This window comes from Candoia aspera, chromosome 4, assembly GCF_035149785.1.
Source record: "Candoia aspera isolate rCanAsp1 chromosome 4, rCanAsp1.hap2, whole genome shotgun sequence".
NCBI classification, from domain to species: Eukaryota; Metazoa; Chordata; class Lepidosauria; order Squamata; family Boidae; genus Candoia; species Candoia aspera.
In genome coordinates, this window is record NC_086156.1 from 97,413,375 (window position 1) to 97,431,830 (window position 18,456).

General features: G+C 45.6%; 1 protein-coding gene across 1 annotated transcript; it reads right to left on the reverse strand.

The window, feature by feature from the left end:
* Positions 1-1,629: 1,629 nt before the first annotated feature.
* Positions 1,630-14,718, reverse strand: LOC134495573 (ADP-ribosylhydrolase ARH1-like). The gene is made up of 8 exons (XM_063301093.1): positions 14,612-14,718; positions 13,232-13,461; positions 11,868-11,966; positions 10,289-10,394; positions 10,102-10,181; positions 9,331-9,514; positions 2,209-2,423; positions 1,630-1,966 (listed from the first exon to the last, which is right to left on the reverse strand). Exons 1-8 carry the CDS (start codon positions 14,620-14,622, stop codon positions 1,803-1,805), a joined length of 1,089 nt encoding a protein of 362 aa, XP_063157163.1. The 5' UTR covers positions 14,623-14,718; the 3' UTR covers positions 1,630-1,802.
* Between the last annotated feature and the right edge of the window lie 3,738 nt (positions 14,719-18,456).

Here is an 18,456-nt window from a genome sequence, read left to right on the forward strand (position 1 = left end):
TAGACTTCTAACCTTAAAATTGAGGCGGAGTTAAGAAAATAGGGCAGGGGGAGCCCATCCCACCCACTGCATCTCTGGCTACAGATGTGGATTGCAAGAGCTGTTGGGAAACACAGTTCATACAATGGAAGGGAGAGGAAAAAAATATTTGATATTTGTTGGCATACTTTGCATGGTGCAACTTACAGCCATGTACACTTCATTCTTGTGCACACCACTGAGATGCATAGCAAAAAGTAAGCAGTCTGAAGGATGGCGGTGGGAGAAAATATTAAAACGGTTTGCAATGGTGACATTTGAACAGGATTTTGGAGAAAAACACCACTGGAAAAATAAACAAGGGAGCCCCTAAATACAGCAGAGGTAAGCAGTGGCATTAAAAAGGAGGCTGTAAAAACCTTAGGTTCGGTGTGTAGCATTTCTTTTTAATATTTTTAAATTGTTGCATTTTATGGCATTGCTTTATTTTACAAAGAATTTTAGGATGCCCTTCAGCAACAGCTGTTCAGATTCAAGACCATAAAGCATTATGGTATTGGAAAGGAGAGGTGAGCAATTTGTTCTTTACAGATCTTCCATCCTGGAGGCTTCCCATCTTCTGCCCAGCTCTTTCAAGCTTTTTGCAGCAACTGCCCTGTCCCCTTCTGCACACCTACTGCTGCCTCAGCACTTTCCATGCCAGCCAATGCCCTGACTATGCCAGAGTCCAACCAATGCCAAAGTCCGGTGGGAAGCTCTCACAAGCGAAACCTTTCCAGTGGAAGTTGTTATGCAGGTTTATCCAACTTCCATGCAGTCAGATGGCTCAGGTGCCAATCCGTAGCCTGGGCTTGGTTTTACAGGGCTGGATCTGCTACCTCCTTGGTCTGCTCAACAGCCTAGTCCTAAAGGTCCAGGCAGAGGAGCAGCCCTCTACTTTCAGTCTGCATTTACTGGCCCACTTCTTGGGCCCTTGCATGCAATTCTTGGACAAAACTCCATTTAGTTGAAGAACAGTATGATCTATTTTTAAAGTAAAAAAAATAATAGCAGGGGTAGCTGTACACATGTCCAGCCAGCTGCTCATCACTTTGTGTGTGTGTGTGTGTGTGCACACACACATACATACTACAGGTTTTCTTTAAGTGTTGCTGGCACTCCCATGTCAGAATAGGAATGGATGTTGAGATTGTTTGATGCTCATCACCTGATACTCTATAGACCAGTGTTTCTCAACCTCAGCAGCTTGAAGATGTGTGGACTTCAACTCCCAGAATTCCCCAGCCAGCATGTGGTTACAAACAATGGTTTGTCTTGCACGGAGGGACTCAGCGATTCTTCAACCACTGTTGAGGATTTAAGCCTAGGAATTATTTCTGCACCCAATGCCTCGGCTCAGCCATAGAACATGTGAAGTAATAGTGCCGCTTCTAGAAATATATAATGCACATTCCTCTGTGAAATCCCAATGCTGGTGGATAATCTCTCAAGTCAAAGGAAACAGTTGAGCTACAGGGTCAGGGGTGTCCATGGATAGGTCAAAAGAGTCAAGATGGCAGCCACAACCATGTGGTCGAAGCTCTACCCCCAAAAAGGATGGGGCTTCAATCACATGATTGTGCCACCACTTTCTTTTTTATCGCTTCCCTGTGGACACCTCTGTACAGGATCTCAGGAATCTGACACAGATCCCTCCTCCAGCCCACAAAACCAAGGCAGAATACAGCTTCAATTTATTTTGAAAGCAGCAGTTTTCAGTCTTTTACAAGTCTTCAGCTCACACCTTCCTAGGAATCGAGGATGTTAGATATGGGAACGGCTCCTCAAACAGGCACCTGCTCCCAAGCAAGGTGATAGAGAGAGTCGGCCGCAGACACCATCCTGTCTCGGTATTCCAGCTCCATGTGGTTTCCATCTGGGACGTTTCTGAGACCATACGCGAGGCCCCAGCAGCATGCCGCAATCACTCCTGTGGAGTCACTGTCCCCTGTGGGACAAGAGAAACGTACAGAAAAAAACTTGAGTGGCAGCTAGTTCTAGGACAATGATTCTCAACCTTGGCAACTTGAAGACGTGTGGACTTCAACTCCCAGAATTCCCCAGCCAGTATGCTGGCTGGGGAATTCTGGGAGTTGAAGTCCACACGTCTTCAAGTTGCCAAGGTTGAGAAATACTGTTCTAGGATCAAGCCTTTTATAGGGGAAGGTTCTCATTTGGCTCCTGACTCACCACCATGGAACATGGACCATCCGCAGAGCTGCTCCCAGCTGTTCCCAGCACCCAGCAGGGCATCATAGGCAATCATGGGGGCATCATGGCCGCTCCGCCCAGCCCACCCATCCAGGCTGAAGGTTTTGTAGATGATATCCCGCTCGGCAGGACCGTAGGCAGGAGGAAATCGAACTGGGCCCCGACCATCGATGAGACCCCTTTCTGAGAGGTACCTAAACGGGGGACATTTTAAATAAATTTAACTAAATAAATTTTACTTAAATTTAAATTTATTTAAATGAAATAAATTTTATTTATTTTATTTAAATAATAAAATAAATTTTATTTAAATGTTTTATATGGCTGCCCAGCTCACAAATAGGGATTCTGGGAGGGTGACATAGGGCTGAAAACGAAAGAACCAGAACCACAAGAGCACAGCACAATATAGCACAAACTGTAAACAAACTCCAATCCCAAAATCATTCCCAGGCAGGTTCTTTCAACACTCTGGCCCAATGCTTGGGGGGAAAAAAACAGGTGTGGAAGGCTTATGGCTCAAAGACATCTGGATCCTGATGGAAAGAGAGTGCAGTTCCAAAGGCAGGTGCTGCTGCAACCGAGAAAGCCCACTTCCTGGGTGTAATGGTTGCCTATTCTAAAACACTATCAGACTCATGAACAGGAATTCAAAGATATCTGATTTATTAAAGAATAGTATGCAGGATCACAGAGAAAGCTGAGAATGATGAAAGCGCGCCAAATTCAAACTAAAAACCCTTGGTGCAAATGAAATCCCTCCCCCTGTAGAATCTTCTCAAGTTCACAATCCCAGGTGCTCCTAACAGTTTCTGGTGGTCTGTGGGAAAAGGCCTTGAACAGAGAACATAACCCAAACACGTTCCATGGTAATGAACACAAATACAGAGCTTGGTACAAGGTTTCACAGCAGCTTCCTCCCAAACAGAAACACACGTCAGGGCCATGGCATGTGAAACGTTACGATGTAGAAACTACATTGAATCAGTGAACATGACATACTGCCCCCCCCCAAATAAAGATTACATTAAGCAGCAGGCTTTAAAGGATAAGCAAGGTGGAAACGGTTAACCAAATCAGGAGCGTTAACATGGTGAGCAGACACCCATTCAGGATGAGGAAAGTGTTTCCATCGGACGAGATACTGCAGGGTGCCTTGAAGTTTGCGGGAATCAACGATGTCCTTGACTTCAAAGTGTTGTTGGCCGTCAATCATGATTGGAGCAGGAGGAGGAGGTTGAGGGTGCCAGCGTGAGGAGTGGTGCATAGGCTTAAGCAAGCTGCAATGGAAAACAGGGTGCAAGCGTTTCAAATTGTGAGGCAGGTCCAATTTAGCAGTAACTCGATTGATAAGCTGAACAATAGGAAAGGGACCAATGAATTTGGGAGCAAGTTTTTTAGAGGGTTGAGGTGATTTGATAAATTTAGTAGATAGATACACCTGATCCCCAACTTTGAAGTCGTGCTGTAAGGAACGATGCTTATCAGCTTGCAACTTGTAAGCAGCCTGGGCATCAGCCAAAGCTTGTTGAATTACCGGCCAGGAATCAGACAGTTTAACAGCCCAGTCAGATGCAGAACATGTTTGGGAAGTGGGTTGTGGCAGCTCAGGGATGGGAACAAAGTCATGACCGGAAACCACGCGAAAAGGGGTTTGTCCGGTACTTTGATGGACAGCATTGTTGTAAGCAACTTCAGCAAAAGGTAATAACTCCACCCAGTCATCCTGATGGTAGTTAATGTATGCTCTAAGAAACTGTTCAAGAGTGGAGTTCAAAATCTCAGTAGAGCCGTCAGTCTGGGGATGGGAAGCCGTGGACAGAGCTTGTTTAGTGCCAATCAATTTCAAAAACGATTTCCAAAACTGGGAAGTAAACTGTGTCCTGCGGTCACTGACCAAACAGGAGGGGCTACCATGGAGGCGGTAGATATGGAGGAGAAATAGGCGCGCCAATTGTGGGGCTGACGGGATGGATGCACATGGAATGAAATGCGCTTGCTTGGAGAAAAAATCTTTTACAACCCAAATTACAGTTTTCTTCTGACTGGGAGGAAGATCCACAATAAAATCCATAGAAATCTCATCCCAAGGATGGGTAGGACTGGCCACTGGCTGTAAAAGCCCCTGTGGTTTCCCTCCTTTCCATTTTGACATGGCGCAAACAGGACAGGAAGCAACATAGTCTTTTACGTCACGTCTCAGTGTTGGCCACCAAAATTGGCGGCGAACCAAATGTAAGGTTTTGACAAAACCAAAGTGTCCAGCAAGTTTATCATCATGGGAACGCTGCAAAATAGCAGCCCTTAATGTTTCAGGCACATAAAGGCGATGTTGCACCCATGCCAGACCATTTTCAAAAGAAACAGTGTCTCTATTAGCTAGCAACCAAGTGTCAGATTTCAGTGCCTGGAGAAAGTCCTTCTGTAACTGACAAGGAACTTGCACTTTCCGCTTCCCAGGCTGGGCTGGGGGCGGGGTTGCCTGTGCATGGGTCTGGCTCCGAGTGACAGCAACCAAGCCCAGTTGTGGTTCAGTGAGAACAGTCCCAACCACATCTGCCACCTGGTCATGGTCCTGAGGTAAACATGACAAAGCATCGGCCAGAAAATTTTTCTTTCCTGGGATAAATTTTAACTGGAAGTTAAAACAACTGAAAAACTGAGCCCAGCAAATTTATTTAGGACTGAGACACCGGGGGTGTGAAGGGCTTCCAAATTCCTGTGATTGGTCCAAACCTCGAAAGGGCATTTTCAAAAGGGAGGTGACGCCAGGTTTCTAAAGTGGCTTTTACAGCAAACGCCTCCTTTTCCCAAACATGCCAACGGCGTTCGGTTTTAGAAAATTTCCTGGACAGATAAGCACAGGGTTTTAAGTGATTTTCAGAATCCCTCTGTAACAATATAGCCCCAGCTGAGGAGTCAGAAGCATCAACTTGGACCACAAAGGGGCATTCAGGATCGGGGTGCTGTAGAATAGGCTCAGCAGTGAAAAGGGTTTTCAACTTTTCAAATGCTGCCTGGCATTCAGGCGTCCAACTCAGCATGGCTCCAGGGTGTTTTACTTTGTGTGTCTCCCCCAAGCCCTTGGTACGGAGTAAATCAGTGAGGGGCAAGGCAATCTCAGCGAACCCCTGGATAAATTGGCGATAATAATTACTGAACCCTAGGAAACTTTGCAATTGCCTCCAGGTGTGGGGACATTCCCAACTTAGAATCGCCTGAATTTTTGCAGGGTCCATCTCAATGCCCTTGTCAGACACTTGATAGCCCAGATAGTCAAGTTGGGTTTTGTGAAATTCACATTTGGAGAGTTTGGCATCTCTAAGTTTGCGTAACACCTGTTTGAGGAGGCGTTCGTGTTCCTCCTCAGTTTCAGTGTAAATGAGAACATCATCTAAGTAAACCAGGAGCCCTTTAAACAAATGAGCATGTAAAACTTCATTAATCAACTGCATGAAGACTCCGGGTGCCCCTGCTAACCCAAAAGGGAGGGCTTTGTACTGAAACAATCCTAGTGGGCAATTAAAAGCAGTTTTCCACTCATCCCCAGCTCTTATGTGAATGCGGAAATAGGCTTCACGAAGATTGAGCTTGGAGAAAATCTTGCCCTTTGACAAATGAACTAACATGTCCTTCATGAGAGGGAGAGAGTACTTGTTGACAATAGAGACGGAATTTAACCCACGATAGTCCATACAGAGTCGAAGTGTGCCATCTTTCTTTTCCCGGAATAACATAGGGGCCCCAACTGGGGAATTAGCAGGTTCAATAAATCCCCTGGACAGATTTTTGTCAATGAAGTCCTGTAATGCATCAAGCTCCTTCTGAGTCATCGGATAAATTTTTGGCTTGGGCAATTGAGCATTGGGGACCAACTCTATTGCACAGTCAGTTTTCCAGTGGGGGGTAGCTGATCTGCTTCCATCTCCCCAAATACGTCTGCAAAGTCTTGGTATTGATCAGGCAAGCTTTCTAAATGTGCCAAGTTAGAGCACGGCGTGGCAATCGCAGCCCTTCCAACCCCCGCGCATGCAACTATCTCCGCTGTAGGAGCTTGGTAAAATCCATCTTTAAAAGTCACAGTTCTGTGCTCCCACTTTATATAGGGGCTTCGATAGGTCAACCAGGGGATCCCCAGGATTACCAAGGGGTTGCCAACAGGTGCCACCATGAATTTCAAAGTCTCACGGTGGCTGCCCATTTGCATTTCCACAGTTCCAGTGAAATGGGTTGCAGGGCTGCACCCCCCCCACCCCCGCCGCCGTTGAACCATCCAACTGTGTGAAGATCAAAGGCTGCTGGAGGGGGAAGCTAGGCAGGTCCAAAGCAGCAACCAGATCAGGGTGAATTAAACACCTGGAACACCCAGAGCCCACTAAAGCCCATACCTCTGTAGTTTTTGTGCAGGAACCCAATTTCACTTTCACTGCTAAAGTGGGACAGTCAGCACTCACCATAGCATCTTCGCGCCCATCCTCCTCCACCTGCCCGCAGGCGCTCTTCATGGCAGGTGTCTGGCGTTTCCCGCTGGCTCCTTAGAGTCATCTTCAGCCTCTTCCGAAAAGTAGATTACTTCCTCAGCGTCGGCTGTACCTTTGGCTGCTGTCATCCGCCGTGGGGGGGGCGATTTGGCCGGCGGCTTCCCCACTCGCTCTCCAGCTTTGGCTTTTGAGCAATCAGCTGCTCGGTGACCCTCCTTTCCGCATTGGAGACACTGACCCCTCGCGTAGCGCCGATCTCTCTCCTCATCCCAAGCTCTATAGCTTGGCCAGGCAGCAGTTGTAGCACTTCGGGGTCCCCTCATGGTGGCAGGTGGTCTTTCAAATTTTCTAGTTTGCATGAAGGTATGCTGAGCATGCTCAGCCTTGCCTGCCAGACAGATCCAGTTGTACAATGACTCTGGGTCATCTCTATACAACGCCCACCGTAGGATGTCCTGGTTGAGTCCCTCTTTAAACTGTTCTATTAGGGTTGACTGAGACCAGTCAAGGATTTTCCCAGCTAGAGCCTTAAACTCTAGGGCGTAATCAGCTATGGACATTTGGCCTTGGGTAAGATCCTTCAGCGTCTTCTTAGCTCTTGCCTTGGCCAGAGGATTCTCAAAATGCAGCTTTAACGCCCACATGAAATCATCGAAATAATCAAGTGCAGGGGAGTCAGCATCACTTAATTGAACATACCAGTCAGCCGCTCGACCCTTCAACTTGGTGGCAATGGCAGTTATCTTAGCCTCTTCAGAAGGGAAGTATGCTCCAAACTGCCTCATGTAACTTTTAGCATTAGTTAAAAAGAAAGATAACTTTGTTGGATCCCCATCAAACTTGACAGAAAAGTCTCTCACCCCCACTCCGGTTGGAGCGGAATCAGCAGCTACTTGAGTGGTTGGGCCCCAGGTTACAGTAGCTTTCCCTCTTCAGGGTGGGGACACTGGTGATCGAGCCCTGCGAGGTGGGGATTCATCCCAGAGCAGTCTCTGGCCCCGCTCTGCCGGCAGTCCAGATGGGAGGATGGGGGATGGTTGCGGGAAGCTGGGATCTCCTCCGCGCCTCTCCTGCCCCTCCAATGACAGAGACAGGTTTCTTAGCATGTACTCTATCGATTCTATTTTGGCCTCCATCACTCTTAGCCTTTCAGGGGTTTGAGAGTCCTCCCTCTCTCGTGTGTTCGGCTTTCTCTCCGTTGACACCGTAGTAGATCCTTTGTCTGGGGTTCGCGGGAACCAATACTTCCAGGACGCCCCTGACATCCCTGGCTGGGGTTCCTCTACTTCATCCAAGGTGATCAACTCTGCAAGCTATTCGCTGGGTGCCGGTTGCTCTGGCTCTTCCCCATTGTTAGATTCCTCCACATAAGAATTGGAACTCGATCCATCCCAGGAGTCTGAAGGTTCTGGGGTGAGGTTCAGTTCTCCACTCTTGACCGTCGACTCGGGCATCAAGCTAGCTGTCTCCTCAAGTCCCCCGATCGTGAGCTTGGACTCAGCCATCATTAACTATTTTCCCTTGCAAGAAACTGATCTTGGTAGGAGCTAACGGTACAACTTTGGGGATTCCCAGCTTTATGTAATGGTTGCCTATTCTAAAACACTATCAGACTCATGAACAGGAATTCAAAGATATCTGATTTATTAAAGAATAGTATGCAGGATCACAGAGAAAGCTGAGAATGATGAAAGCGCACCAAATGCAAACTAAAAACCCTCAGTGCAAATGAAATCCCTCCCCCCGTAGAATCTTCTCAAGTTCACAATCCCAGGTGCTCCTAACGGCTTCTGATGGTCTGCAGGAAAAGGCCTTGAACAGAGAACATAACCCAAACACATTCCATTGTACTGATTTCACATACAGAGCTTGGCACAAGGTTTCACAGCAGCTCCCTCCCAAACAGAAACGCGCGTCAGCACCACGGCATGTGAAACGTTACGATGTATAAACTACATTGAATCAGTGAACATGACACTGGGTCCCACCAAACAACTATATATGCAGAGGTCATCCGCACGTGCAGCATGGAGGAAGGGGAGAAGCTTGTATTGAAGAAAACACTAGCAGTGCAAGTTCTCCGTAAGAGCCAGTGACTCTTATGATTACTGAGTTTGGCTACTGCAAACTAGTCCTTGTTCAGTAGCAAGGAAAATAGATTTGACTGAAAATTGGGACAAACTTTCTAACAGTAGGAGCCGATTGATTCAATTATGGAGGAAGGGGGCGAGCTCCCCATCACAGGATGAGTTCAAGCAGCGGTTGGACATTTAACTATAATTTGGATTCCTTCCACATGACCCGGAAGTGTCCCTAGGGACAACGCCGGCTCCAAGGCTTTGAAACGGAGATGAGCACCGCCCCCTAGAGTCGGACTCGACTGGACTTTACGTCAAGGGAAACCTTTACCTTTACCTTTACTCACTGAGAGAAGTTTGGATCTGATGGACTAATTGACCACTTCCAGCCTTGGAAAGGCAGAAATAGATCCAGGAATTAGGAAAGTAGATCCTGGGGAAAAAATGGTTCTTCAAACTGTATTGAATTAATGTTGATATTGCTTCCGGATTTGATGCACAAGCCCTGTGTTCCTTGTTCCCCTCTTGTCCAAACGACTTACCATTCCCACTTTTCTTGGAAATAGGTCCAGGCTCCCACACTCGCTTCACTCTCGACCCCAGCAGCCTGAACGTACTCCAGGGCCAGGGGCAGCGTCTTCAGCAACCCGGATCCCCAGAACTCCAGGGGCAGCCTCTGTACAGCATACGCAGTGAAGAGGGCTGAGGCCAAAGCCCCCAGGTAGCCTACAACAGAGGAAGTGGAGAAAGGATGTGTCTTTCAGGACTCTGTATCTTCCCTTTCTTTTTTCTTCTCAGTCATTCGACAAATTAGATTAGACTGAATTACTGAAATTTATCCAAGGATAAGGCTTGAATAACAACTTTATTCAGTCAGTGACCAGCAAAAGATACAACACAAAAGTAAAATCCAATGGGTGAGATAAAAAACCAACATAACAAGGAGTCTCTGTTATAAAAGTGTAACATAAGCTACTGTGATTGATTGATGTGCCATCAAGTTGTTTTTGACTCCTAGTGACAGCAGAGATTTTCTCCACAAAACTTTTCCATAAATTTTCTAATGACCCAACAGGATCCTCCACTTACACATCAAAAAAGTCCATTTTACTGCTTCAGAATCCCACCACCCCATCCTGCTACATGGAGAGAAGCCAGCCCAGTCTAGAGAGCAATTATGTGTCATTACTGCAGCCCCAGGACAATTTTTCTGGATTGCAGAAAAGCTGCCCAGCATAAGCATAATCTTTTCTGCTTTCCCTAAGCCTTGAAGTCAGCCAGTCATGTGACAATGGCCCCATATATCCCTTTACCTGTGGGGTGGTGATGTGTCATTCTTCCACTTTCTATGCTGACTTGGATTAAGGTGTTGAGATCAGAGGGGTGAGGATACCTGGAAGAGATATTGGTTGGGCAACAGGATAGTGTTGTGCTGGCCTTTGATCATTCTGCTAACTCTGCTTTTCACTTTTTTCTTCTCCCTGCCCCATCATGTACTACCTGAGCCCAATGCACATGGATCTCATAGCTGCACCACAACCAGTCGCATTAGGGTTGAAGGGAATGCGATATCCACCTGGCTCTCCTGGATGTAACTGAGATGTCCCTACAGGCAGGTGGGGGAAAAGCACACATTGAGATGTTTAACAGGCCAAATGACACTGGACTTTCAGTTACACATCCTTTGTCCTGGACATTTCATTTGTTTTGCAAAACAAAACAATAGAGGCTTTGATCTAAAGTAGAAGACTTGTGTATGGCAAAAGTAATTTGACTACTTTTTTTTTCACTACTGTTTTTTTCCCTTCCTGAAAGTGAGCAAGATACAATTGTGATGTGTCTGGTGTAAATCGTGGCTCTGACTGAGTGGTGATAAAGAAAATCTGTAGTTTAGTTATAGTTTGTCCTGTATACTTGCTGTGTAGCCTTAGGCCATCAGTCACTCTCACTGTAAGGAATTTAGAGCTGACCTTGGAGATGGGGAAGGAAGGAGCAAGCTATTAAGGGAGGAAGGGATGAATGAGTCATTAAGGCAGCAAAGACCACAATCCTGAGAAAGAAGGAAGTGTGAGAAACTCAGAATAAACCCACCTTAATTTTGTTTGGTATAAGGTGGTGTAGAGAGAAACTCTGATAGGTTTTCAAGATTCTGTTATTCTATCTTACTACAATAAAGAGTATTCCTGGAATCTCTAACATGCCTTTTTAAAAAACTAGACCACTGTAGCTCAAAGGGCTGCTAGTCTTGTATCATCAGCGCAACACAACTTATAGTGGCACGTACAGTGTGAGGACAGTAACAGTGGTCTGCCCGTCAGGCTGGTGGTTAAACTTTCCAAAAGTTGCAGTGTTTAGGCCTTTAAAAAAAAGCTATTAAAACAAAATGTTATTTTATGATTAAAATAACCAGATTGGAGAAAAAGGAAACTTAGATGCAAAGAGCTAATCCCATAAATGAGCAGCTTTTTGTCACGTTCCCTGTTTCAATGTTGCTGAACATCGTAACGGTTCGCATGCCAGAGTGTTGATGCGCGTTCCTGACTGGGAGGGTGCTGCTGATAAACCTTGTATAGAAAGTTCTGTTTGCCTCAGCCGCGGAGGAGTGTGTTTGGGTTCTCTCTTTAATGTCAAGGTCTTTCCGCCCGTGGATCAGCAGAGCTCGTTAGGAGCACCTGGGAATGTGGAATTGTATGATTGAAGGGGGGGTGGGACGTCGTTTGAAGCGGGGCTATTTAGTTTGCCTTTGGGCGCGCTTTTCTCATTCTCAGCTTTCTTTCTGTTTGCACTCTATTCTAAATAAAATCAGAACCTAAACTTTGATTTGGAGTCTGAGCGTTTTATTTGGGTTCAGGCAATCATTACACTTTTTCAGTCTCTTAAGAGAGAAAAAGATCAACAGGAAAAAAAATCCTTGATAAAGTATCCTGGGGTGGGGGGAATCTTCCTTATGCAGGTATAGATGTTTGGCACCCCAATGCAGAAATCAACTGGAAAAAAGCAGTATTTTCTAACACGCCTCAAAGAATTCTTCTGCAGCAGAATCTGATTCAAGTTGCAAAAAAGAACAATGCTGTGTTACCCAGAATGCTGGTGGGCCCAGGCTTCCTCCCCTCCATATCTTTCATAGCTTCTACATAGCATCTTGCCAGCTCCTGGAACAAGGGCTCCCCAGATTTCCCTACACAAAGAAGATGGGAAACACAAGAGGACAATTTTTGTTTTTAAACTTGAAGCTGGAATCCATTTTGCTATTGTCTTCCTCCCAGGGCTGCTGTTGATTCATTTTATCACCAATAGGAGCTTACTCAAAACTTCTAGGTCCAGAGCAGTGTTTCTCAACCTTGGCAGCTGGCTGGGGAATTCTGGGAGTTGAAGTCCACACATCTTAAAGTTGCCAAGGTTGAGAAACACTAATCCAGAGACATTCTGAAGGAGTCCTTCTCCTGTAGTATATATCTTGTTGGCAATGCTGACTGTAGAGGTAAAACTTGTAGGGCAACCAAATTTTACTGCATCAAATCAGGAAAGGTTGTTGAGGAGAACGCTCATGCCATCCCTGCTAAGAACGTGAGCCACCATACCTCAACGCCATGTTGAATAAACCACCTCAAGGGTGTGAGTACCCCATAATTACGTGAGCTGCCCAGAGTCACAAATGTGAGATAGCTGGCTATAGAAATTGAACAAGGAGCTAAAAGAAATGAAAACCTAGTTGCAAAATCTAGATGGAGGAGCCTTGTAGCACCAGCTGCATGCCAACATCCCAGGAAGATCTATTAGGTCATGTGATCCAGATACGCCAATCCATCCCAGATAGCTGCTGTTCCTGTTGACTTCATGCCCGTGTTCATGCTGATTTCTTGGCAACAATGCAGGAATGGTTTGCCTTTGTCAAATTTCTCTGCCACCCAATCAGCAATCCCTCACGGACAGGCTCCGTGGCATGCCCTCTCTGCCTGACTGGGTGGGATGGGTCAATGTAGTGGGGGTGAGGCAGTTCCTCAGGTAACCTGGACCCATGCCATGTAGGGCTTTAAAGGTGATAACCAACACCTTGAATTGGACATCTTCTGAGATGTTTTTTGGACTTCTGGACATCTAGCCTATAGCCGTGTTATTTCCTGCTGTTTGCCCATCTGAGTACTAACCAGCTTGGACCCTGCTTAGCTTTTTCAAGGTTAACCAAGTGCTGCCATGGGCTGCAATTGAAAATTAAAATGGTGACCTGTTGCCTACTGCTAGTTTAAGAGCTGGAGTTATTACTATTGGATAAGTCTGGGAGGACCATTTAACATAGGAGACAGATGCACCTGGAAACATTTTACCAAGAGTACTTACTAAGTTGTATAAACCACGAACCCCTATAAAGCACCACATGAGAGAAGTGTTATTTTGGGGGGAACCAGAGTGTTGTGGGTCAGCTGATCACTCCCAACTGCTCACCTGTGGCCAGGGCCTCAGCAGTTGCCAGGTGCAGCACAGTGTCATCACTGACTGGCCAATCAGGGAGGGCTACACAGATCTTGCCAAGCCCCCCCATTTCCTGGAGCTCTTGGTGGATCTGGGGCCCTGAAGTACAGTATTCCCAGCGCTGGTTGCGATATCCAAGGGCATCACCAGCTCCAGAGAGCACCATTGCTGCACGATAGGCTTCTTTGGAAGGAGTGTGGTGGCTACAGTGAGATGGTGCAAAGTCAATATTACACAAGGCTGCACCGACACAGTAAAACTTTCATGTGCAAGCTTTGCAGAATACACTGTATTAAAATACACTGTATAAAAAATATCCCTCTGAAACCTGCAACTTGTATTAATTCATTAGCATCTATTCGCTTCTATTGCATATCCTACCTTGTTTCCCCAATAGCCTGATCAGTCCATATGAATTAGTATTTTGATACTTGCCTGCCACAAAGCAAGATTTCACCAGGGTTAACCTGATATTGACATGCACAAAATAAAAATTACAATTAAGATTAAAAGGACTCAATATTGTGATATTACCAGTGGCCACTTCATCAGACTGACATTTTATTAGCAATTAGTAACCACAGATCAGAGTACTGTAATAAAAATGGAAAAGTTGCTATACAAGGAGGCTTAGACGTGAACTGAAGTGGGTTGTTTCTCTGAGAAGTAAAAACTTCCCAGTAAGAATCCTACTAGCTAATTTTATGGTTGATTACTGAAAGTTGCAATAAAAACACTCTCCAAATTAAGATCCTGTAATAACGAACTATATTGTGATCTGTTGCCCATGGGTGCATCCATAAAATAACCAGCAGGCAAGCTTAACCCAAGGGAAATTTAAATTTAGAATCTGGGAAGTCTGCAATTGCGAGCCTACGGACGCTGACGCAAGAGAGAGCCCGCTGAACAGCAGGGGGTTAAAAAGGAGCTCCATTTGACGGATGTGCAGCGCCGCTTCCAAACGCTTAATATGGCTATTATTGGGATGCCGCTGTATTACAACTATTACGGCTCCCTAAGAAGAATGTTACTGCAACCCGCCGGAGAAAGCTATCGGACGGTACTGCTATTGTTCCGGTCCCCTCTGAATGCCTCGGTATTAGGCACTAGCCGACCCTCTCTCACGCCCTTTCTCCTACTGCAGGCGAATGAACCGCGCTGCAAAAAGGCAAGGAAACGGAAGGCGGGGGACGAGGTGAAAACTTGAAAAAGAAGGGTGCGGCGGACGACGACGTAGTCTTAAAGCAACGGCCCTGCAGATTGCTAGAAGGTCACAGGCGTCAAGTACATTTACATGTCGATTGGTTATTGATTAGTAATAGGCGTGGTAGAGAGGGGCGAGCAGTTGCTTACGAGCCTTCCATGACTGCGGGGCAGAGGGACCGCTCCGTCCTCGTCTGTCCGCACGACTTGAAAAGCCAGGCGACGGGCTGGTCATACCCTCCTTACTCGTCCAATGGGAGGGTCTTAAAGCGAAAGAGTTTACAAATTCGCCCCGCCTAGCCGTGTTGCGACTGCCACCCCCCACCCCCCACCCCGCCGAGCGATGAGACGTTCCGAACTGGCAGCGCCTGCTGAGATTTCGTTTCGCTGGTCGGAAGGTTTTTCTGCATTGGAGTTGATTTTCGCATTCTGTAGGTTGGATGTGCGAGGAAGGGGTTCAAGGGTCTGTTTCCTATCAGATCTCTAGGGATTTCTATATTCCTCAGGCCGGGTGCGAAGTAAGGAGAGTCTAGGTCAGTGTTCCTCAACCTCAGCAACTTTAAGATGTGTGGACTTCAACTCCTAGAATTCCCCAGCCGGCATGCTGGCTGGAGAATTCTGAGGGTTAAAGTCTACACATCTTAAAAGTTGCTGAGATTGAAAAACACTGCTCTACTCTCCTGGTTGGCATTCATCATATCTATTATGCAAAATTTATGTACATACTGTTAATGTTTTCTACTACAGATTAAGGTTACTATGGTAACTAATCATTTTGGCCTGGTGAAGAGGTTGAATTTGATTGTCCCCTTTCCAGTTGTTAATTGTTGCACTGGGGGGGAGAAGAACTTGCCTGGACTTGTTTTAGTTTGTTTCCCTTCTGTGTAGGCATGTAGAGAGTTAAGCAGCTCTCACTGAAAGCCTGTCAGAATGCAGAAGCTTTTAAATATGTTTGCTTTCTGTAAATAAAATTATTTTTATAGAAATGCCTGGTGTGTGACTTTCCTGATCTCTCCTGGGTCAAATGCTTTCTAAGCACTCTGCCAACACATACTTTAGCCATTTTAAAAACTGATTTGATATTATCATAACATGGCCACATACCAATTAGAACATGGGAACTGTAGATTTACAAGAATAATTTGTTGGGTTGTGCAGAGATCTGCATCCAAAGAGCAAAGAATTGTTCAGAATGTGGAATGTATGTAGCACCAGTCACTAGATGTGCAATCTCAGGAATTGATGTTTGACTTAAGGAGTACCTGACAGATGCTGCATGCACTGAATCATATTTTGCTTTTTGAATCCAGATCTTTGCACAGCCTTACAAATTATTCTTGAAAAACTACAGTTCCTTGTACTCTCCTGGATGTGTGCAAACATTTGAGACAAATAAGTTTTTTAAAAAGCATGGCTATGCACATTCTGAATCATATTTTGTTCTTCCAGTCTGGATTTCTGTATGGCTAATAGTTTGTTAGCTGTTGAAGTCCTGTCACAGAACTATAATGCCCATCGTTTCCCTTTAATGGAATGGAGATGCAGATGAATGGCTTTGAATCCAATGTAAGTATGAGGTGGTATAAAAATAGTGCAAGGGCTGTTGGGAAGCCACATTAGAACATTTTGTGGGAGTCTGGTTGGCAAGCTTCTGAAGGTTTGCTTCAAGTTGTTTCAACTCTTTGACATCTGATCTAGTTTGTTCAGGATGCTGGAATACTCCCACACCAGGGAGGTGAAAATAAATCTTCTGAGTCATCCTCAGATTTCGCTGAGACACCTACAGAGCAGTCAAGGAGAATTAGTGCTGAGTGTTAAGACTAGAAATCTATTTATTTAACGGTAAGAGAAAATAGTAGCCACTTCTACAGCATTCTGTCTTGAAAGGCTGAAGCTTCATGAGCCAATCAGTGCTCCCTAAGGATTGGGAAAATCTACCTTCCTCCTGTGGGTCACACTGAGCTGGCTACTCTGGAAAGGCACTGGTGGGTTTCCAAAAATAACTTGCTGGGTGGTCATCAAACAGCTTGATTGGTGTGGTCCAGGAGGAATAGACCCTTCCAGAATCCACTGGAGTATGCTGTTCCCTGAATGGCTGGTTTTGCACATCCCTAATGCTTACCTTTTTCCCTCCAGGTGAGCAATACAAGAGTGCAAAGAGAGTTCCACCCCTGAGCTATCATTGGTCCCTGAGTAAAAAAACCCTGACCCCACCCCTCAAAGGAACTAATGAATTGCTAATGCCCCTCCCCTAGTTTGTATTCTTGTTTTAAGGTCTCACTGTACTTTCATGATTTCGAACCTGAAAATGGCAGTAACTGGTGTCATCACTCTTTAGACCAGTGTTTCTGCACCTTAGCACCTTTAAGATGTGTGGACTTCAACTCCCAGAACTCCCCAGCCAGCTAAGCTCAGCCTGACCCAGTCTGAATGTGGTTGCCACATCATCTTCCGACTCCACCAGCTGGTTGCCCTGGTGGAACCAGAGGACTGCGAGCTGCCGAAGGTCCATCACAGTCCCACCCACAGGAAACATGCATTTCAGGTGGACGTCATCCCCAGCTGCAGCTTCCACTGGGAGAGGCCTGCCTGGGCAAGAGCTCTCTTGTGCTGTCTTCCTGCAGTAACTGGCATTGAGAAGAGAACTCTGCCTGCTTCTCTCACAGCCCTCACACCAACCCCATTCCTTGGCCAAACAAGCCAGGCAGTAAAGGGGAAGGGGAAAAAAGATGCCAAGGTCACTACCCCATGAAGGGGAGGAAGAACAGCAAGAGTGCTGGGATGGAAGAAAGAGAGTTGATACAGAACTACCAAGGAGAGAAACTGCTGAGTATGGAGCTCCCAAGAATATATATGGGGGTTCTCAGTGGGCCTTTTGCCCAAGGACTCACCAACCTGGGGAGCACCACTGAATGAATAGGTGATAGTGACATACAGACTAGGAGACTGACTTACTGAGAGGGTCATGCTCAATGCCTCACTCCCCCTATTGCAACTAGCCAGGGAGGTTGCTGTAACTGGCTAAGACCTTCCCTTTTTCCTGTTTCTCTTGATAAAAGCAAAAACTAGCTTTGCATATTGTGCTAAGCCATGTTTTAACCATGGTTTGTTGAAGAAACTACATTTCATTTAGGCTTTGAGAACATAACAAACTATGAAACACTGGCTAGGTTTACCCAGGCAGTAGGCATCACTCATAATTTTGTATGTGGTAGGTGCCTCCTGATACATCAATTAAAAAACTTAGGAATAGTAACAGATATGGCCCTTTTTAAAAAAATTTCTTTGGAGTAGAAATTTTGCAAGACTTTTTTTTAAATCTCTTTTTAAAAGTTTTAAAAATAATAATTAAGATGTTGAGGATGTCAATGATACCACCTAAGGAACTACAGGATTTTGTTTATTTAGGAAATTTATATGTCTGCCAAACTTGTGTAAGTCAAAACCTTACGCCATTTAAATAATTAGCCTAATTAACTCATCTTTCCATCATCCAGCTAACCACCTTCCAGAGGGGCTGTTCAATCTCAAAATGTGGAGATAATTTCCATTCTCAGTATGGGATCAACTCCTTCCCTCCCTCCTCGGTTTTCTGTTGTGCACTAGCAAAAGAAACTCGAGTTCGCCTTTCCTGTTTTGTGGTAGGACTGCTGATACCCAGGCAAAGTAGAGGTTGAATGGGTCAGAAGAAAACAGCACTGATGCCTAACTACATATCCTAGCCACAAGAATGCACATCAGCTATCCCAGGGTTCTCGGTTGCTGTGCTGCGATTCCATGTGCCCTTTGGACTCAGCTTCAGAAGACACAGGCAGCACTGAAGTGTGTAAAAATAATGGCACCCCAGAACTGAAATTGCATGTGTTATATTGGCAAGGAAGAGACAGTGTAAGGCATTGGATTATGATACTGTAATTATGGGAGCGCTTAACTTGTTCCTTCCCTTTTATTGGAAAAGCACCAAAGAAAAAGTTCCTTCATGATTCTTCCCTTGG

Coding starts and splice junctions, on each gene's coding strand:
- LOC134495573 (XM_063301093.1), bottom strand. Junction 11,967..13,231: donor TGCTGAGGCCCTGGCCACAG/GTGAGCAGTTGG, acceptor TTCTTTGTGTAG/GGAAATCTGGGGAGCCCTTG. Junction 9,515..10,101: donor GACACATCACCACCCCACAG/GTAAAGGGATAT, acceptor CCTCTGTTGTAG/GCTACCTGGGGGCTTTGGCC.